The 15,830-nt window shown below is 36.6% G+C and overlaps 2 protein-coding genes across 8 annotated transcripts in view; one reads left to right on the top strand and one right to left on the bottom strand.

Moving 5' to 3' along the window:
- LOC110381021 (phosphofurin acidic cluster sorting protein 1) overlaps positions 1 to 15,830 on the bottom strand; it is a 119,546-nt gene that overhangs the window by 34,352 nt on the left and 69,364 nt on the right. The gene's annotated exons all lie outside the window — the stretch shown is intronic.
- On the top strand, positions 1,430 to 9,761 carry LOC110381020 (NADH-quinone oxidoreductase subunit B 2). The gene is made up of 5 exons (XM_021341192.3): positions 1,430 to 1,564; positions 4,104 to 4,365; positions 7,893 to 8,020; positions 9,113 to 9,338; positions 9,610 to 9,761. The coding sequence occupies exons 1-5, from the start codon at positions 1,524 to 1,526 to the stop codon at positions 9,724 to 9,726; spliced, it is 774 nt and encodes a 257-aa protein (XP_021196867.3). The 5' UTR covers positions 1,430 to 1,523; the 3' UTR covers positions 9,727 to 9,761.

The raw sequence follows: 15,830 nt of genomic DNA, 5'->3' as shown, positions 1-15,830 counted from the left end.
TGAACAAGGTAAGGACTTGTCCACTATGTTCAGATACATTTCCATTAGGGTCTACGTACATTTATCGATTCGGGATTAAGCGGTCGACTACCTGGTGTAGTGGTAGCAGAATAGTATTTTTTTTTTAATTAATACTTAAATTAAACATTGAGGTGTAACTTCTTGGTCCTTCCAGACCACCCAACAATTTTAAAATAAGAGATATGAATGTTTTTATTTTTCTATTAAAGTGTACAGATCCCGACGGCTTCCGACATATTGTGTCATGTTGTTAAGCACATTTCCCGGAATTATTTCTGAAAATAAAATTTTCCGACAAAAACATATTCTGTATTCACATCCTTATACCGACGTGACATTTTATGAACAAATTATTTGAGCTGCAAAGAATATGTAATAAGGAAACTTTTTTCATTTACAAGAAGAAAATAAGTTCGGAATTTCACGTCTCCAAACAAGATTTTCAGGGACAAATTGTTATGTTCGTATCGAAGACAATGTCTGTAAATAACAATGAATAGAATTCTAAGAACTGTTAGGTACAGACGTTCTGTCTGTTGTCACACAATGAAGCTCTTATTTCTGAGTAATCAACTGTTAGAACCATTGTCTCAATTTCTTCAATCATCTCCTTTATTCTTATATCATTATCCTGTTTACAAACGTCTACATATTTCTACTACTTATATAATGCTTACACGAACACACAAACGAGGCCTAGATGAGAGTACATTGACCCTAACCCATGCGAATCAATACTGCAATTCATACGAGACTCGCTCATAATAAAATCATACTGCAACCCTAGCGTACATATAACAAGTAACAACTACCAACTTTCTCCAATTTCTCTCAAAGGCCTACAGCCAATTGGAGTGCGGAAGCCATTACCCAGCGAGCCTGGCCCAGTTCCCGCCACGTCATAGGAAAACCCCTTGGTACTGCGGTAATTGCAGCACTGCAATCTATGTAGTCCGGCCATTAGGTCGACGACATTGCAAGCCTATCGTGTTAATGAGTCTCCAAGATTCCGAATATAGAGGTAGGCTGGTAGCGTGTCTTGAACACGTTTGAATGTTTCCTCGATTAGTGCATAATTTGTTTGATTATAGCGTTGAATCGCTTTTAGCGGTGTAATTTATGTGATTATAGACGTCGCACGTGCAATTGAAGCTAGAATAAAAATTATGATTTCGTAATGATTATATTTGAATGAATATATTTTAGACGTTTTTATATCTTGAAAAAAATTGTTCAGACTGTTAACTACAATTATAGTCACGTGAGAAAGAAAACTATTCAATAAAAATCCACTATAAAAATTCCAAATGCGATCATAAATTCCGCCAAATAAAATCGACATAAAACCTTTTTGGACTGAACTAGGTAACAAGTTTCGAATTCAGAACGAACGCTTTGCCGTCAATGTGTCGTCTATCAACCGTCAGATGCATGACTGGAGTCCGGCCGATCGGTCAGGGAAATATTTTGTGACTGAAATATAAGTATCGAGCTACGGAAATATGTTTCGTTTCTCTGGACACGTTTTCAGAGATACTCTGAGGTAACTATGTGAAAATTCGTGTAATACATTTGTGAGAGAAATGCAAACTAAAATGTAGACGCGATCTCAGAGGCCTAAGGTCCTAGGATGGATTTATTTAGGGTACGATAAATCATAGTCCTTGGTCAGTGGGTCGTCTTAGGGATCGTTGAAATAACATACACGTGTATTGCAAACCACATATTTCAATATTCGACAAAATAAAGCAATTTTAAACGAACGCATAATGAGCGAACATTATTGAATTTAAATTCAGTTATCCGATGCGGTTGATATAATGAACCGCGGCGTCAAACCGATGCAATTTAGTGGTGCATGTACGTGAGTTTATGAATGCAATCGTTGTATATATCTAGTTGTGTTTTGTAGCTAACGAGGGCAGATCGAGCGCTGACTGTAAAGGATGCACGATCAGTGACACTACATAATACGTTATTGCGAATAAAATATAATGTAAAGTAACATTAAGAATATCATTGAACTACATAGAACTGAACCATTCATTTAGCATTTAGTAGTTACACTACCACAATTGAAAAACATCTTTTTATATTTGATTATCCAGCGCAATTAATGAGAGTAGGTGCTCAGTTTCTTTAAAAAAAAACAATGAATAAATACCTCAAAATCAGGAAAATTTGAAAAATTTTCAATAAAAAAATACCGTAAAATTGTTCCCTAGTAGGTACCTTTAAAAATTTTTAAACATTTATGTCGAAAAAACCAACAGTCTAAAATACCTGGCCGTAATCCTAGTATACACGAATTCCGTCCCCAGGCTATTGCCCGGTTTAATCCAAAAAGGAAACAGAATCTAAGACCGGTGTATTTTGCGCAAACTGTGTACTTTCAGCGAGTTTCAGCAAAACTGTTCAGCTGTCTCTAGAGAGATGTACATATAGTTAAACCGTACGGACAAACACTTCCCAAAGGATTTGCTATAAATAAATGTAAAAGGTTTGGCTTGGCTTCAGTAATAGTGTATTTGTTAAATGATTAAGAACGTTGTTAGATGTTAGGTAACGGTATTTAGGTGCTACGTACATGCGAATTTTTATTTAGATTTAATTAATGACGGGGCATAGGTGAAAACTACTTCCCGCAACCGGACAAAAAGTAAACTATCTCGATAAATGGGCTATCTAACATTGAAGTATTTTTTCACAAACAAACTCTTTAGCTTTGTTATATTACCACAGATTTGATTACTTAAGTATTTATTTACTCGTGTCTATTTTTGAGTGTTAATCTAACATGTTTAACTATTCAAACAATATTATCTACAAGTTTAAGTACTTAATTCATTTAATAAACAAAACAGTACACCACTTAGCAGTATTAAAACCGATTTCAACATCACTAATCAATAAAGCCAACTTATATACTAAATATAGCTTTTCAACATAACAGCACAGCCTACATAATTACACAATTATTTAAAAGGGGAAAGTTTGTGTGTTTGTAATTTCTTCACACACAAACGCCTGGTGGAACTTGGTAGTAATACTTACAGCTAAGCTAAGCTGTAATACGAACAACATATAAAAGGCAATTACTCATGCGAGTGATTAGTACATATTATCACACAAATATTATAAAGACGAAATTTCGTGAGTGTGTATGTATACCTATTACATCTTCATGGGCAAAAAAATAATTTTGATAAAACTACAGCAAGTTGCACTTATTCGAGTGTGACTAATTTCCTGGGAGAAACCACGGGAACCAAGTAGTCCAAAAATAATGAAATAACACCACAGTACCAATTTTCACCAATTGAATTAGTTACTAATGACGCGGCGATGACGTCACGACTTCGCACGTCACCGTGTAGTCTGAAGAGTGAAGAGGCAATCAGTAGTAATTACTCGTGAGGTTACAAGTAGGTAATTACTCGAGGGGTTACAATTGAGGTGACGATGTGAGCTTTCGTGATTGTAGCGTCTAATTAGATATTGATATGATGAGTGGGACTTTTGGGATTTACTTGAGTTTAAATTGGTTCTGAAAATACATTATTTTGGTATTTTTCATGGAAAACAATTGTATTTTTTTTTATAACTATGATAAAGTAATAAAATGGTTTTTAATGACCTTTGATGTTTTAAAAACTTTATTAAGTCTAGACTTACCTACCTATGTAGCAAAATAATTTTTATCAAACCAGTTTCTGATTATAGTCTTACAAAACTGCATTTTTTCTACTTTATTGTTTAGAAAGCAAGCTTTTATATCACAGCCTAAAAGCCTAATTGGGTTTATGACCATATACTTAAGAAGAACTAGTTCATGTCTGGTTCAGGTTACGGTACTGTGTGTACCAGGGTTAAAGCCGTTAGGGTCTGATGTGTCACGGCTTTATAATGATTATATAAGTGTCAATAGTGCCTACAGAAACTCTAAATTTAGAACTAGCTGTTTGTGTTGAACATGGCGGCACAAAGTTATCCTTAAGTTCAAAACTTTGTTAATTTAAGCTTCCCGAACAAACCCGTTTAAGAACCTCGCATGATTATTAATATTGTTTTAATTTTCCCAGAGGCGAACAGAAGACTATCAAGAGTTTGGCAGTTCCTGCTAAGGATCATGTTTGGAGACTAGATGTGACTCGTAACATTCGCTTCAACGCCGTTTTGGAAGACTCCAAGTCTATGTCATGTGGCGAAAAGGAGGCAGCACCTCCTCCCAAGAAACCAGCTAAGAGCAAAGCTAGGAAGGTCCCCCACGTGTTCCCCCATCTTGGCAAAGCATTCAAGAATGAGGAAGTCCGAAGATATTCCCCCTTCCACTTCCCCGGACAGGTAAACGATTTAGAAATTTTCGGTGTCGCTCTAATTAAACAAATAATGTATTGATTTAATGTTTGTTGGTTAATAATAAATTACTTTAATTATCCTGGATCTAATGTGATTTTGGAAATCAAACCTCCATAAACTTTTCTATAGTCAAACAATTGGAAGTGCTAGAACATTTTATCCCATCCCGCTTTTATTCAAAAATCTGGGCTAGAGTAAATCTCTCTCAACAACTCGCGTTCAATTTTATATTTCCCCGAACTGGGGCAATGTGTGTTTTACCAAGATAAACTTTATGTTCAAAATTGATAATATTAAAATAGCAAGATGGAAAACTTTGGCAAATATGATGTCCTTACGTTTTGTTTCAGTACGCATCTATTTTAGAAATTCACATTTCACTCAGGGTCTTATGATTGGAAATCTAAGTTGGTTTAGTTTTTAAGTTAGTACGAGTACGAGCTTGGTCTGAAAGTAGTTTTAAAAAGTACCAGGTTTAAACCTCGCACATCAGACACAGACGCCGTTTTATAATAAAGATAAGTACTAAGAATTCTAAGTATCATATAGGTTTCAAAGTGGACGAGTACCTGATAATTCATGAACGCCATGTTTTGACAGGAGTGATATATGAGCCTGGTCTAAGCGACTGGCGACTGGTTACACAACGTTATATGAGAGGAAAATCGATTAGCAATGACCGTGACAGGCTACCAATATTTTTGTTATGTCTTGATAGATTTTTCTTCCTTTGGCGATTTATTTTCTAGGAAAGATTAAGTACTTTATAGATTTATAAGATTTTTTGTTTGGATGCGGGAAGTGGTTCTCCCGGGTAGGACATATGTGACAACATTTCAGGAGGTGAAACCTCGGAAAACAGCCAGAAACCAATTAAGGAATGTGAAAGTATGCTCATGTGTAGCCATTATTAAAGGAAATTATATAGAGAACATTTAGATGATAAGTCAGAAAAATACACAGAACAAACTATCATACATCGTATATAATTAACTGAGAACTTCAGTAGGCACATCAAATGATATTAACCTTTCAATTTATCACCTAAACACATTAGGAAACTTTAGTACCATTCAGTTTGAAACAAAGGAATTTCCTCCAAGCCGGGACGAAGCCAGGAGTCGTAAATAGTCATAATTATATACTGAACTAACTTTAAACATTGGATATTATTTATTGTATTTATATTAAACAAGCTCTTTGTTCAACGCCGTGGGCCTGTGTTTATAGTAGCGTTGGCTTTATCCAGATTGACGTCAGAATATTGTTTTAATAGAAATACAATTATAATTGTAATTTATACAATAACTTAACATATAACATTGTAATTCAGATAGCATGACAACATACTAATCCTTGGACCTGGATAAGATATAGTCTGTGAGCCTCAGAAATAGCATACTTTTCTGTTGGTACAAGACTCCCTACAAAATCACTAATTCACAAAAACACACCCTTTACTCCTTTATAATTAATTTATACATTAAAATACAATTAATTAATAAACCATAGATTAATCAATGTACGTTTGAGCTGCACTGTATTTTAATATGCAAATCACTGACAACAAGTCCATTTACTTTTGCCTCAAAGATCTTCATAAAACAACAACAAAACAAAAACACTACGGATTATATCCGGCACGAAACGGTCCTAATCCCGGATTAACGACATCGGACTAAGGGAGAAATTAAACGAGTAGCCGGATCAGGTCCGTAGAACGGTTCTGGATCGCACGCATCCTATAGTTGTTTAGAACATGGAACAGGTATTGGACGCTGTAGGGCTGTCACACTTGACATAGGAATCTGCCATATCGAATATATCGCCTAAGCATGGTACACGCCACAACATGATAAGAGAGAGCCTGGGTCTCAAAGAGCTAGCTAAGCCATCAATACGGGTTCTCCATTTCTGTCTTAAATGTGGTTGTTAGATGTTTAAGTTTTTGATTTCACGTTGATGCCTTCTCGTCCTCAATATCTTGCATACTTACACTACTCACACAATACAATACTCAATACTCAACCTTTTGGTTGATAGTCATAAACAGATTCATTCCAAAGGACCTATAAGTGGCGTCCAAGAAAAATCTGTCTGAAAAATATATTTCTGTTTGCACAACGTCAACCCTACTCTTATTCCAATTATAGTTCAGGATTGTCCGTTATCCGGACATCCGGCAATGCGAAGTCGTGTCTCTAATCGGGTCCTCAGATTGCAATAGAAGAGTATTTCAACTGAAATAACTACATAGTGCACAACAGAAACCAGATGTTCCACGGATGTGAGAATATTTGTGCTTTCAAATGTACTAGGACCATTCTACAATTTTGTAAGTTTCGAACTAGCAATTTGGTATTTGATTCTAATCAATAGGTAACGAAAAGTAAAGTTCTTAACAAAAATTCTTAATGAATAGAAACCGAACTTATTCCTGCCTTAAATGTCAAGGTATAAATTTCTTGATAGCTAAGTTGACGAGCCTAAAAATAATTGTCAATTTTGATTAACAAGAACTCATAAAATTTGGAGAGCAGAAATACAGGATCCTATCTTACTAATAATTAGAACAAACTTTGCATTTCCTTTTCAACATCAATTAATAATAATTTTAATTGGAAAATTGACGTAATTAACGTTTGAGTTTCCAGTTTTTGACAGAACTAATATGAGCTTCAATTTAGTTGAGTACAAAGGGGATGGTAATTTAGATTTGTTCAGTACCAACAATGCATGCAAACTTATTTAGAAAAGCAATTAGTAGCGGGTTGTTCTAGGAAATGTATTTCCAACCTGTTAGTGTATATCGGAACTTTCCCCAAGTGATGTTATATCATCAAATAGGTTCGTAGCGCGGATGATATTTACGTGTTCGAGTTCCTTCGAAATCCTTATTACAAACTATTACATGACAATTTATGGTTTCCCTGTAAGAATTTGAATGTTGGGTAAATGTTGACTCAAATTCCCTTCAAAATTGAAATCAAAACCATTGGCCCAACGCCCAGTTTGACTCTTCTAGACCACACATTAAAATTCCCGATGATACATATGGATGGAATACCCGGAATATTTATTTAATGAGTTAGTGGATATGGGTTCAATTTCGGTCAAATTCTATGAGTACTGGAATCTTGTACGAGGTAAAAAATAACTCGGTTGAAATGTATGGTGTGGTTAGGTTATGTCATGTATCTACTAGATCTCAAAGTCGAGAACGATCATCAAGCACTATACATATGTCTGAAGAGCTATTCTGTGAATGAATTACAATTTCAGGTCGAAAATTAATTAAAAATGAAGTAGGAATTATTTCCCAGAATATTCAATTAAACAAGATTTCCAATGATTAATCAAGGTGAGGCGGGCCTTGCGTAAACTGTATTCAATATTCCCATCCATTTTTATTTTCGATGTAATTAATCTTTAATTTTTTATATATGTTTGATAAGTTGTCAAAGCAATATCACCCTTGTGGCCTTATCGTAAAAGTCTCTTTCTCATTGCAGTCAACAATGGAATGGGTCATGGCTCGATCAGATGATATCCTCAACTGGTGCAGAAGCAACTCCATGTGGCCGATAACCTTCGGGCTAGCCTGCTGCGCTCTTGAGATGATGCATTATGCTGGGCCTAGGTATTTTTTTTTAAGATTAGTTAAATCAAAATCTTAATCATCATCTTCCTGGCCATATTCCAAATTTATTTGGGGTTGTCGTAGCATGTTTTCTCCTTCCATATTCTTCTATGTGCAGCCATCTCACATGTAACGCCGCACGTATAGGCGCGGCGCTGAGCTACTAGGTTCCTTTGTTTTTATTTGATGCGTAGATAGTTCGCATAAACCCCACCCGATAGCTACCTATGGAAGGCTCTGTAGGCAGTTTCAAAAAGACCAGAGAATACCAATAAAGCAATTATCAACACATTCCAAAAATAAAACTTTTTAAACGAAAATCCAATATATCAGTTCAATAATAAAAACCGCTGTGGGTCAACCTACGCTGTAATTAAAGCCAACAGCTCGGAATAAACAATATCGGATCGTAACCGCGTAACCGATATAAGATCGGCATTCAGGGACCCGATGCATGAGGCGGTATCGACACGCTCCATTCCACCTAGTTATGTGGACTCACTGCATAATTGACATACAACCTTTAACAAGTCGAATGCTGGAAGATTTATACAGTGCCATAGCGAATTTGAATCCATTTCTCATAGCTATATAATTTCCCTACCTTAAAAAAGAAGAAGGCTTAAGACTTGAACACGAAAAGAATACGAAACGAAATAAAAAGGAAACGCGACAATTTATCCACTCTCCCTTTCATTATAAATTAAAGGAAAACCTTAATAATTCAACTGCTTTGTTAACTTTTCCGCGCCATTAAACTGTAGGGAGTTACAAAAGTTCCCATCACGAGTTCGTACCAACAATGCCATTGTTCTCCATGTCAAGATTCTCGATATCCACGAGTTGACCCCTAAAGGTTGTAACATGACATTTTCCATCAAATGTCATTGCAAAGCAACATCTGTGGATTTTGTTAACGATACATCTATTCTTCAAGACCAATGGAAGTAAAAATTGCGATGTCATGACTGTGATAAATCCTTCACAAGACATATTTATTTTGGAAGACCCCATGTTTTTACCAATTTACCAGAGTATCCCCTTTTATAATATTTTGTTCTTTCGTTGACTCAAGATTATTGCTTCTTCCAGATACGACATGGATCGTTTCGGCATGGTGTTCCGCGGAACCCCTCGGCAGACTGACGTCATCATCGTGGCAGGAACAGTCACCAACAAGATGGCGCCTATTCTCCGCAAGACGTACGATTTGATGCCGGACCCTAAGTGGGTGGTGTCTATGGGCAGCTGCGCCAACGGTGGCGGCTATTATCATTATACTTATTCCACGTGCCGAGGGGCTGATAGGATTATACCGGTAAATTAACCATATTATTGTTAGATACGCTTTGTATGTATGAGAGAAGTATAAAATCATGTCTCACTGAGTGCATCGATCTCTAACAAACACTAAATATTTTTTGTCTGTATCTAATCTTATTTAGATTTTGTGTAGGTACCTAATGTCTTCAAAATCAATTCTCTTCATTGATAGAATATTTTAAGTATCGTTTGCACTGTTTTTTTTTTTGCAATCTTGTACGTTACGGTCTTGATAAAAACAATCAAGTGTATAATTTATTTTACAGGTGGATATATACGTGCCCGGTTGCCCACCAACGGCAGAAGCCCTTCTTTATTCCATGCTGCTACTGCAGAAGAAGGTGAAACGCATGAGGGTCTGTCAGGTCTGGTATCGCAATTAGTTGCCGATATATTGTCAATTAGCGTTGTGTTTAATTTAGAATAAAGTTGTGTTTTTGGTTATTGTTGTCTTTCCTCTGAATATAACAGGAAATCCCAATTAAAATTCGATGGATATTGATGACAGGAAAATAATTTGTGCATGAAAATTTAATAAGGAAACAATATCTGTCAGTGGCACATTGGACCCTTCTCAAGTAGACGAAGGTGGTTCCGGAAATAGAACAATCATTTAGAGACAACAGTCCTTGTCAGACACCATAAAAATATATTAATATAGGTCACTCAAGGGGTGGATGGAGATGAAACGTAAGAATTTGTCCTAAAATGTAAAATCATAAAACACCTTCTCAAATATGTCATCCACATATTCAAAGATATTGAAAAAGCTCGAGTAGTTTTCCCCAACATTTGTGTTCATAGCTGACATGTCTCGCGCGCTTTAGTCCGGGTCACGTCCGAACACGTGACTAGAACTCTGTTGGTACCGACGCCTCTCTATAGTACATATTTATGGCGGGACACGGCTGTTTTACGAGGTTTTTCGTTTCAGGATATAAGTAATGGTCTTGTTTCTATGTGTTTGTGATGTTTTGTGTGTGCTAGGGAGACTTGTACAAGGAGTTGAGCTTATGATCCAGCTTAATTTATGGTGGCATCTATGCGTAAAATTCTACCGCCTCAGCTCAGGTTTTAAATACGAAAACACAATTACCTTTCATGTCTAATCCAAACCGTGTGCAGAAAATCAAGAATATAAGTCTTGCTTAACCGACAAACCTAGTGACCATTTTATAAATGAAATCACTCCACTAGCATCATCCCTCTATTTCGACACTTTCAAGACTAACAGTAAATAGATAAAGGTAGACAATACATTCTAAATTCAATAGATATCCGCTTAAATATTTAGTCCGGCTGTACCATAAACTGATCCGCAGCAGCTGTCAGTGAAGCTTAGGCGTTCCACGATACCCTCATGAATATCGGACGATGTAAAGCGAATTTATTGAGATAAATACACACATATTATAGCACAAGACGTATCATGCGGTTTTACCTGCCTTTGGCTCAGTATCTTTTTGGTCGGCATAAAAGTTATCTCAATTGTAACGACTTTATGTGCCACTCATCATCATCATCTACCCAGTCTTTTGTCCAACTATGTTGGGGGTCGGCTGCCAGTCTTACTGGATGCAGCTGAGTATCGATGTTTTACAATGAGCGTTTGTCTATCCTGACCTCTTCAATCTTGTTACCAGGGCCATCAGTAAATCTGCCATTAGATATGGTTAGTTAAAAGCAAAGTACTTGTTTCAAATAATCCCAGCAATAAAGTGACCTCTTTTCAACAAACAAACGAACAATCTCAACTCAGCTTCATACTTTAGTATAGAAGTAAAGCTTAACGTTCTGGAAGAGAAAGAGTGTAGAAACGTGTGAGGTACGGAGGAATGAGGGCGAAAACCTACGCATGAGCGACGCATGTTTTGGCAGTAGAAAGGAAAATGGCACCCCGAGGTCAGGAGCAAAAGAAATGGGAAACGTGTACTACGATAATAAAAATCCCACCCAAAACAAAAATGTGAAAGACTGCCAAGTTCGATAATATGGGAATGCTTCGCCTATAAAAGAAGTGAGATCTGAATAAGTACCAAGTTCCATACACATACCTCAGTTAAAAATAGTTACTTTTTAATGATGTTACTTGGCAAGTTTTCATACACCTTGTTTTAAACCTACTAAACGCAATGAATCAAGTATTTAATTTTCTATTAAAACTTGCCAAGTAATCATCATTAAAAAGTAACTATTTTATTTTTAACTGAGGTATGTGTATGGAACTTGGTACTTATTCAGATCTCACTTCTTTTATAGGCGAAGCATTTCCATATTATCGAACTTGGCAGTCTTTCACATTTTTGTTTTGGGTGGGATTTCATTTATTTTTGTAAGGTTGTTTATTTTATTTTTTTCTTATGATGAAGTTAGTTAAAGAAATGTCTCATTTATACTATCTTTTAGATTTTTTAATATGCACTATGTTTCTTACAAAGAAATGAACTAGATTAACTATGACTAGATTTACCAACTGACTGACATGACATGTTATCATATATTATGTTCGTGGATCAAAGTTACACATTCGTTATTTTCGAAAGTGATTCACACTTGGCCGTTTTCAGATTTTTACTTTACTTTGACTAAATACAAACCTTTGTACCATTCGAAGATATATTATATAAATATTGATAAATTAAGTTCGTTTTAGTTCCTTAGGGGTATAAATTTACACCGGGTATAAAACACCTTCATTATTTTGAAACCGACTCACACTTGGCCATTTTCAGATTTTTCCCTTTACCTTGACATAAAGACCTACCTCCATGCCAAATTTCAAGTCAATACGACCATTGGAAGTGGTCTAGGTTTTTGATGAGTGAGTCAGTGAATCAGTGAATAAGTGAATCAGTCAGTGAGTGTATAGTAAAAATAGCGATTTTCTGACGTCAATATCTCAAGACCTACAATAGGTATATTAATGAAATTTTGTATTTTAGATAAGTGAGGGGGTCTCAACAGATACTAGAAATTTGATATGCGTAAATAAAATAGATTTTGAGTTACAGGGGGGTCGAATTGGTTCGTAATGGTTCGTGTAATATAACCCACGGCCGGTGTGTCGCCTTTTTTGCTCGAACTTGGCGGACACACTGCCGTGTGTCTAGATCAAGGTAAAAATCTGAACAGGAAAATTTTATATGAGAAGCTAAGAGATACCTGTCGAATTTAGCTTTATGGGTGCCGTATGGGCGCAGATTACTTATTCTTCTTAAACATTAATTCTAATTTAAATCACTTGTGTATTGTTTCAAGGTATATTTCCTAAAAAAAATATTATCCGCTAAAATCTCGAAACTCTATCACGGCAAGTTTTCCGCAACGCAATTTTTCACCCAAGTGTCCATTTCAGTTGAGTGGTCGATCAAGCGTTTTATACTTGAGGCAAAAAAACGCTAGACCCTTATAACATCACTTACGACGAAGCTTGTCTACCTATCTATTACAGCTGTATCTCTAACATAACAACACACCTTTGTATCTTTAGAAAATAAATTACGCAACAAGATTTTAGTAGCTTTTCCATTTGGTGTAAATGGAGGCAAACCAGATGGTGAGCTGCTACATTAAGTATATTTAGCAATAAAGATAGAAAATCAGTAAACTAAATAATTACAACCACTTTAGTCTTTACTATCGATAAATAAACGCTTATAAGCGAAGAAGCTAAACCGACTAATGCGCTCGTAAAGACCAAACAAAGCTATCTTAATAACACAGCTCCAGAACATTCGCAACTACGTGCTAAGAATACGTCCTACCAAAAACATGGCTCTTAATTTTATGATAAACGAAAACACGAGGTAAAGATATTATAGCAGGAATGTATCATTAAAACGAGGATCATTTATATTCGTGATGGCGCTCCAGAATAACCAACCTCGTCATATGCATGTAAAGAGAATGATTAAGAGTAATGACTGGGAATGTAAGAAAATATTATACAGTTGATTAATCTTCCAAATATGGAGTAGGGTTATAAATAAGAAATTAAGATTTTGTAATAATTTCGTCGATCCTGAATGTAGAATAAAGTTATGTTAAAACAAACGATCATATTTCTAGAGGAACAATATTAGTAGAAATCTTCGATAGAAACATTTTTACAATACCCACATATTTTTCGTAACATGTTCATGATAAACGTACAAAATTATAACAAACTGACATCGTGTGCAGCATTGCAGTAAACAGCACATTATTCATATCGCAGAAAAATATTCTGCAGATATATCTAAGTTATTCTCTCGTTCCGAGATATTTGTGGAACACTAGACGGATGAACAAAAGAACTGTTTTATATTCGATCTGAAATCAATAGCTGTAGCATCTTAAAAGGACGGTGCGCGATAAAATTCATCTGCTGAGAGAAATATCGTGGAAAGAGAACAAAATAACGAAACAGTTTCAGAGATACGAAACTTATGAACGACGCAAAGTTTGGCGAACTTCTTTTAGATATGCATCAGTCTTTCATAAATAAAAGTTATAGTTGCAGTAAATAATTGCATTATTGTTAGCATGAGAAGTGATAAATAGAATTTCGCCAAGCAGTGCTTACTCATATTGATCGTTCCATTGTTTTAGAAAATGGTTAAATCAACTAAATGGATAACCATTAGTAACGACGATGGTAAGGTGTAAACATAAAAAGTATTAAAGTGATCTCACGCAGTTTATACATAGCTCATTGTTACCGATTACGGAGTTTAATTGGCGCACGCAATCGATACTGGTGGACTCGGCTAAACGCTCGGTTAACGCACTCGCATTGTGTAATATGTCGCAGGGATTACTGCAGAAGACCCAGTGTAGCAAAAACGAGTGAAACAGGCTGCAACCACATTTGGTTAACAAATCTGCTAGACATCTCGGACTCTCAACGATTATAAGGAACAAGGCGACATTATAAAGTTCGTATTGGCACAGCAGCGTGGACTTAACAGTTTAATAGTAAACCAATTTCCATCCTACAACGTTAATCTGTTTAGAGATGGTCGTATAGACCCAGGTGTTACAACTGGATCTTCTGCCCCAGCAAATATCTCGATTGATCGGGACGTTACTATCGATTATCTGGAACAATAGCGGTTGCCATGCGGGCTCGGTGCGCGCACGTAATTCACATAACACACGATGTATTCGATTCGCACGATGTCATTGCGTTGTTTTTTCTAATCGATTCGATTGAATAACTCGCGGCTGTTGTCACGAACTCTTAGGTGTAATGGAAAACGATGTCTCGATGTTTCTAGGAATTTTTCACAGAAATACGATATAGTTTTCTTTGAGTGCCGAATGGGATGATTGGTGTGGCGCTTGTAATGGAAAGAAAACACGAGTTAAAATGTATTGAGTAAGAACATCAAATACTGTTTGTTTCTATTGAGAAAAGTATACACCTGAGGATCGAAACTGCCATCGAACTGGTATAAATGCGGTAGGTTCTAAAAATGTTTGCGTAAAATTACACGTGACGTTACATTCGTAGGCAAATCAGCAATTCAAAACATGTGCACGTCCCGCCATGACAAATTAAAATAAAGAGACCGCAAATTAAAATTCTAGTCTAGAACATCTCCCAAAAAGTCTATCCAAAATTTTCGTGAATATTCAGTGCGCTGTGTAACTACTAACTACTCCCCTAGCCATACTAAAAAGGGCCGGGACAAACAGACCCGAGGGGAATAAAGGACGTGGCACATTACAGCAGCACCGTAACAGCACGGCTCCACACCAGCATTTAAGTTGTCATTCAATTTAGAGCATTAAATCGTGTATATTATAATATATTTCGTAATGACAATATGAAAAAGCCAACGGCGAGCAGTCAGCTTGCTTGCCGCTTCCACATAACTCGACTTGCCGCCCGCGTGCTGCAAGCGAGCGGTCTTCATGCGTACAGCGCGCCGACGGCGTGCTAATTGCGCGCCGACTCCGAGCCGGCAGCGAAACAACGTCATTACGTCGTGTTCAATCATAATATCAATCATAATCGTCTTAAAATAATATTGAGTTTGCGGTGACAGCAAGCTAACACCTCGCGGCCGGCGCGCCGACGGCGAGCGGACGGCGCGCCGACGGCGAGCGGACAGCGCGTGGTTGGCGCGCTGGCAGCTAGCCGTAGTCTTAATTCGAGGCGACGCCGTGCTGCAGCCGTGCTGTTACCGTGCTGCTATAATGTGCCACAAGCTTTATCCTGCAATATTATGACAGTTGCAATAAAGACTGAACTAATGAGCTTTGTCCTATAACTAGGGACTGAAGCACCCGACTGGATAATTACTACAACTGGGGATTTATAGACAAAAGAAGCTTAGAGCAATCAATTCGCTGTGGATTAATGAGAATCGAACGTAAACAGCTTTATTATAAACAGAAGGAACGTTTAATTAAATGTGCTTTGAATATGTTGTCTCATTAGCGTGTAGGTATTATTTTATTTAGTAACGCAACACACTATATGTATAGGCAAGTTATATTT

Source organism: Helicoverpa armigera, chromosome 20 (assembly GCF_030705265.1).
Source record: "Helicoverpa armigera isolate CAAS_96S chromosome 20, ASM3070526v1, whole genome shotgun sequence".
Classification (NCBI taxonomy): Eukaryota; Metazoa; Arthropoda; class Insecta; order Lepidoptera; family Noctuidae; genus Helicoverpa; species Helicoverpa armigera.
This window is presented reverse-complemented; position numbering and strand designations above follow the sequence as displayed.

Bases quoted from the DNA above. Each gene is read 5' to 3' on its own strand.
- LOC110381020 (XM_021341192.3), top strand. From the start codon at position 1,524: ATGTTTCGTTTCTCTGGACACGTTTTCAGAGATACTCTGAG. The intron at 1,565-4,103 runs GTAACTATGTGA...TAATTTTCCCAG, and splicing joins GTTTTCAGAGATACTCTGAG to AGGCGAACAGAAGACTATCA. The intron at 4,366-7,892 runs GTAAACGATTTA...TTCTCATTGCAG, and splicing joins CCTTCCACTTCCCCGGACAG to TCAACAATGGAATGGGTCAT.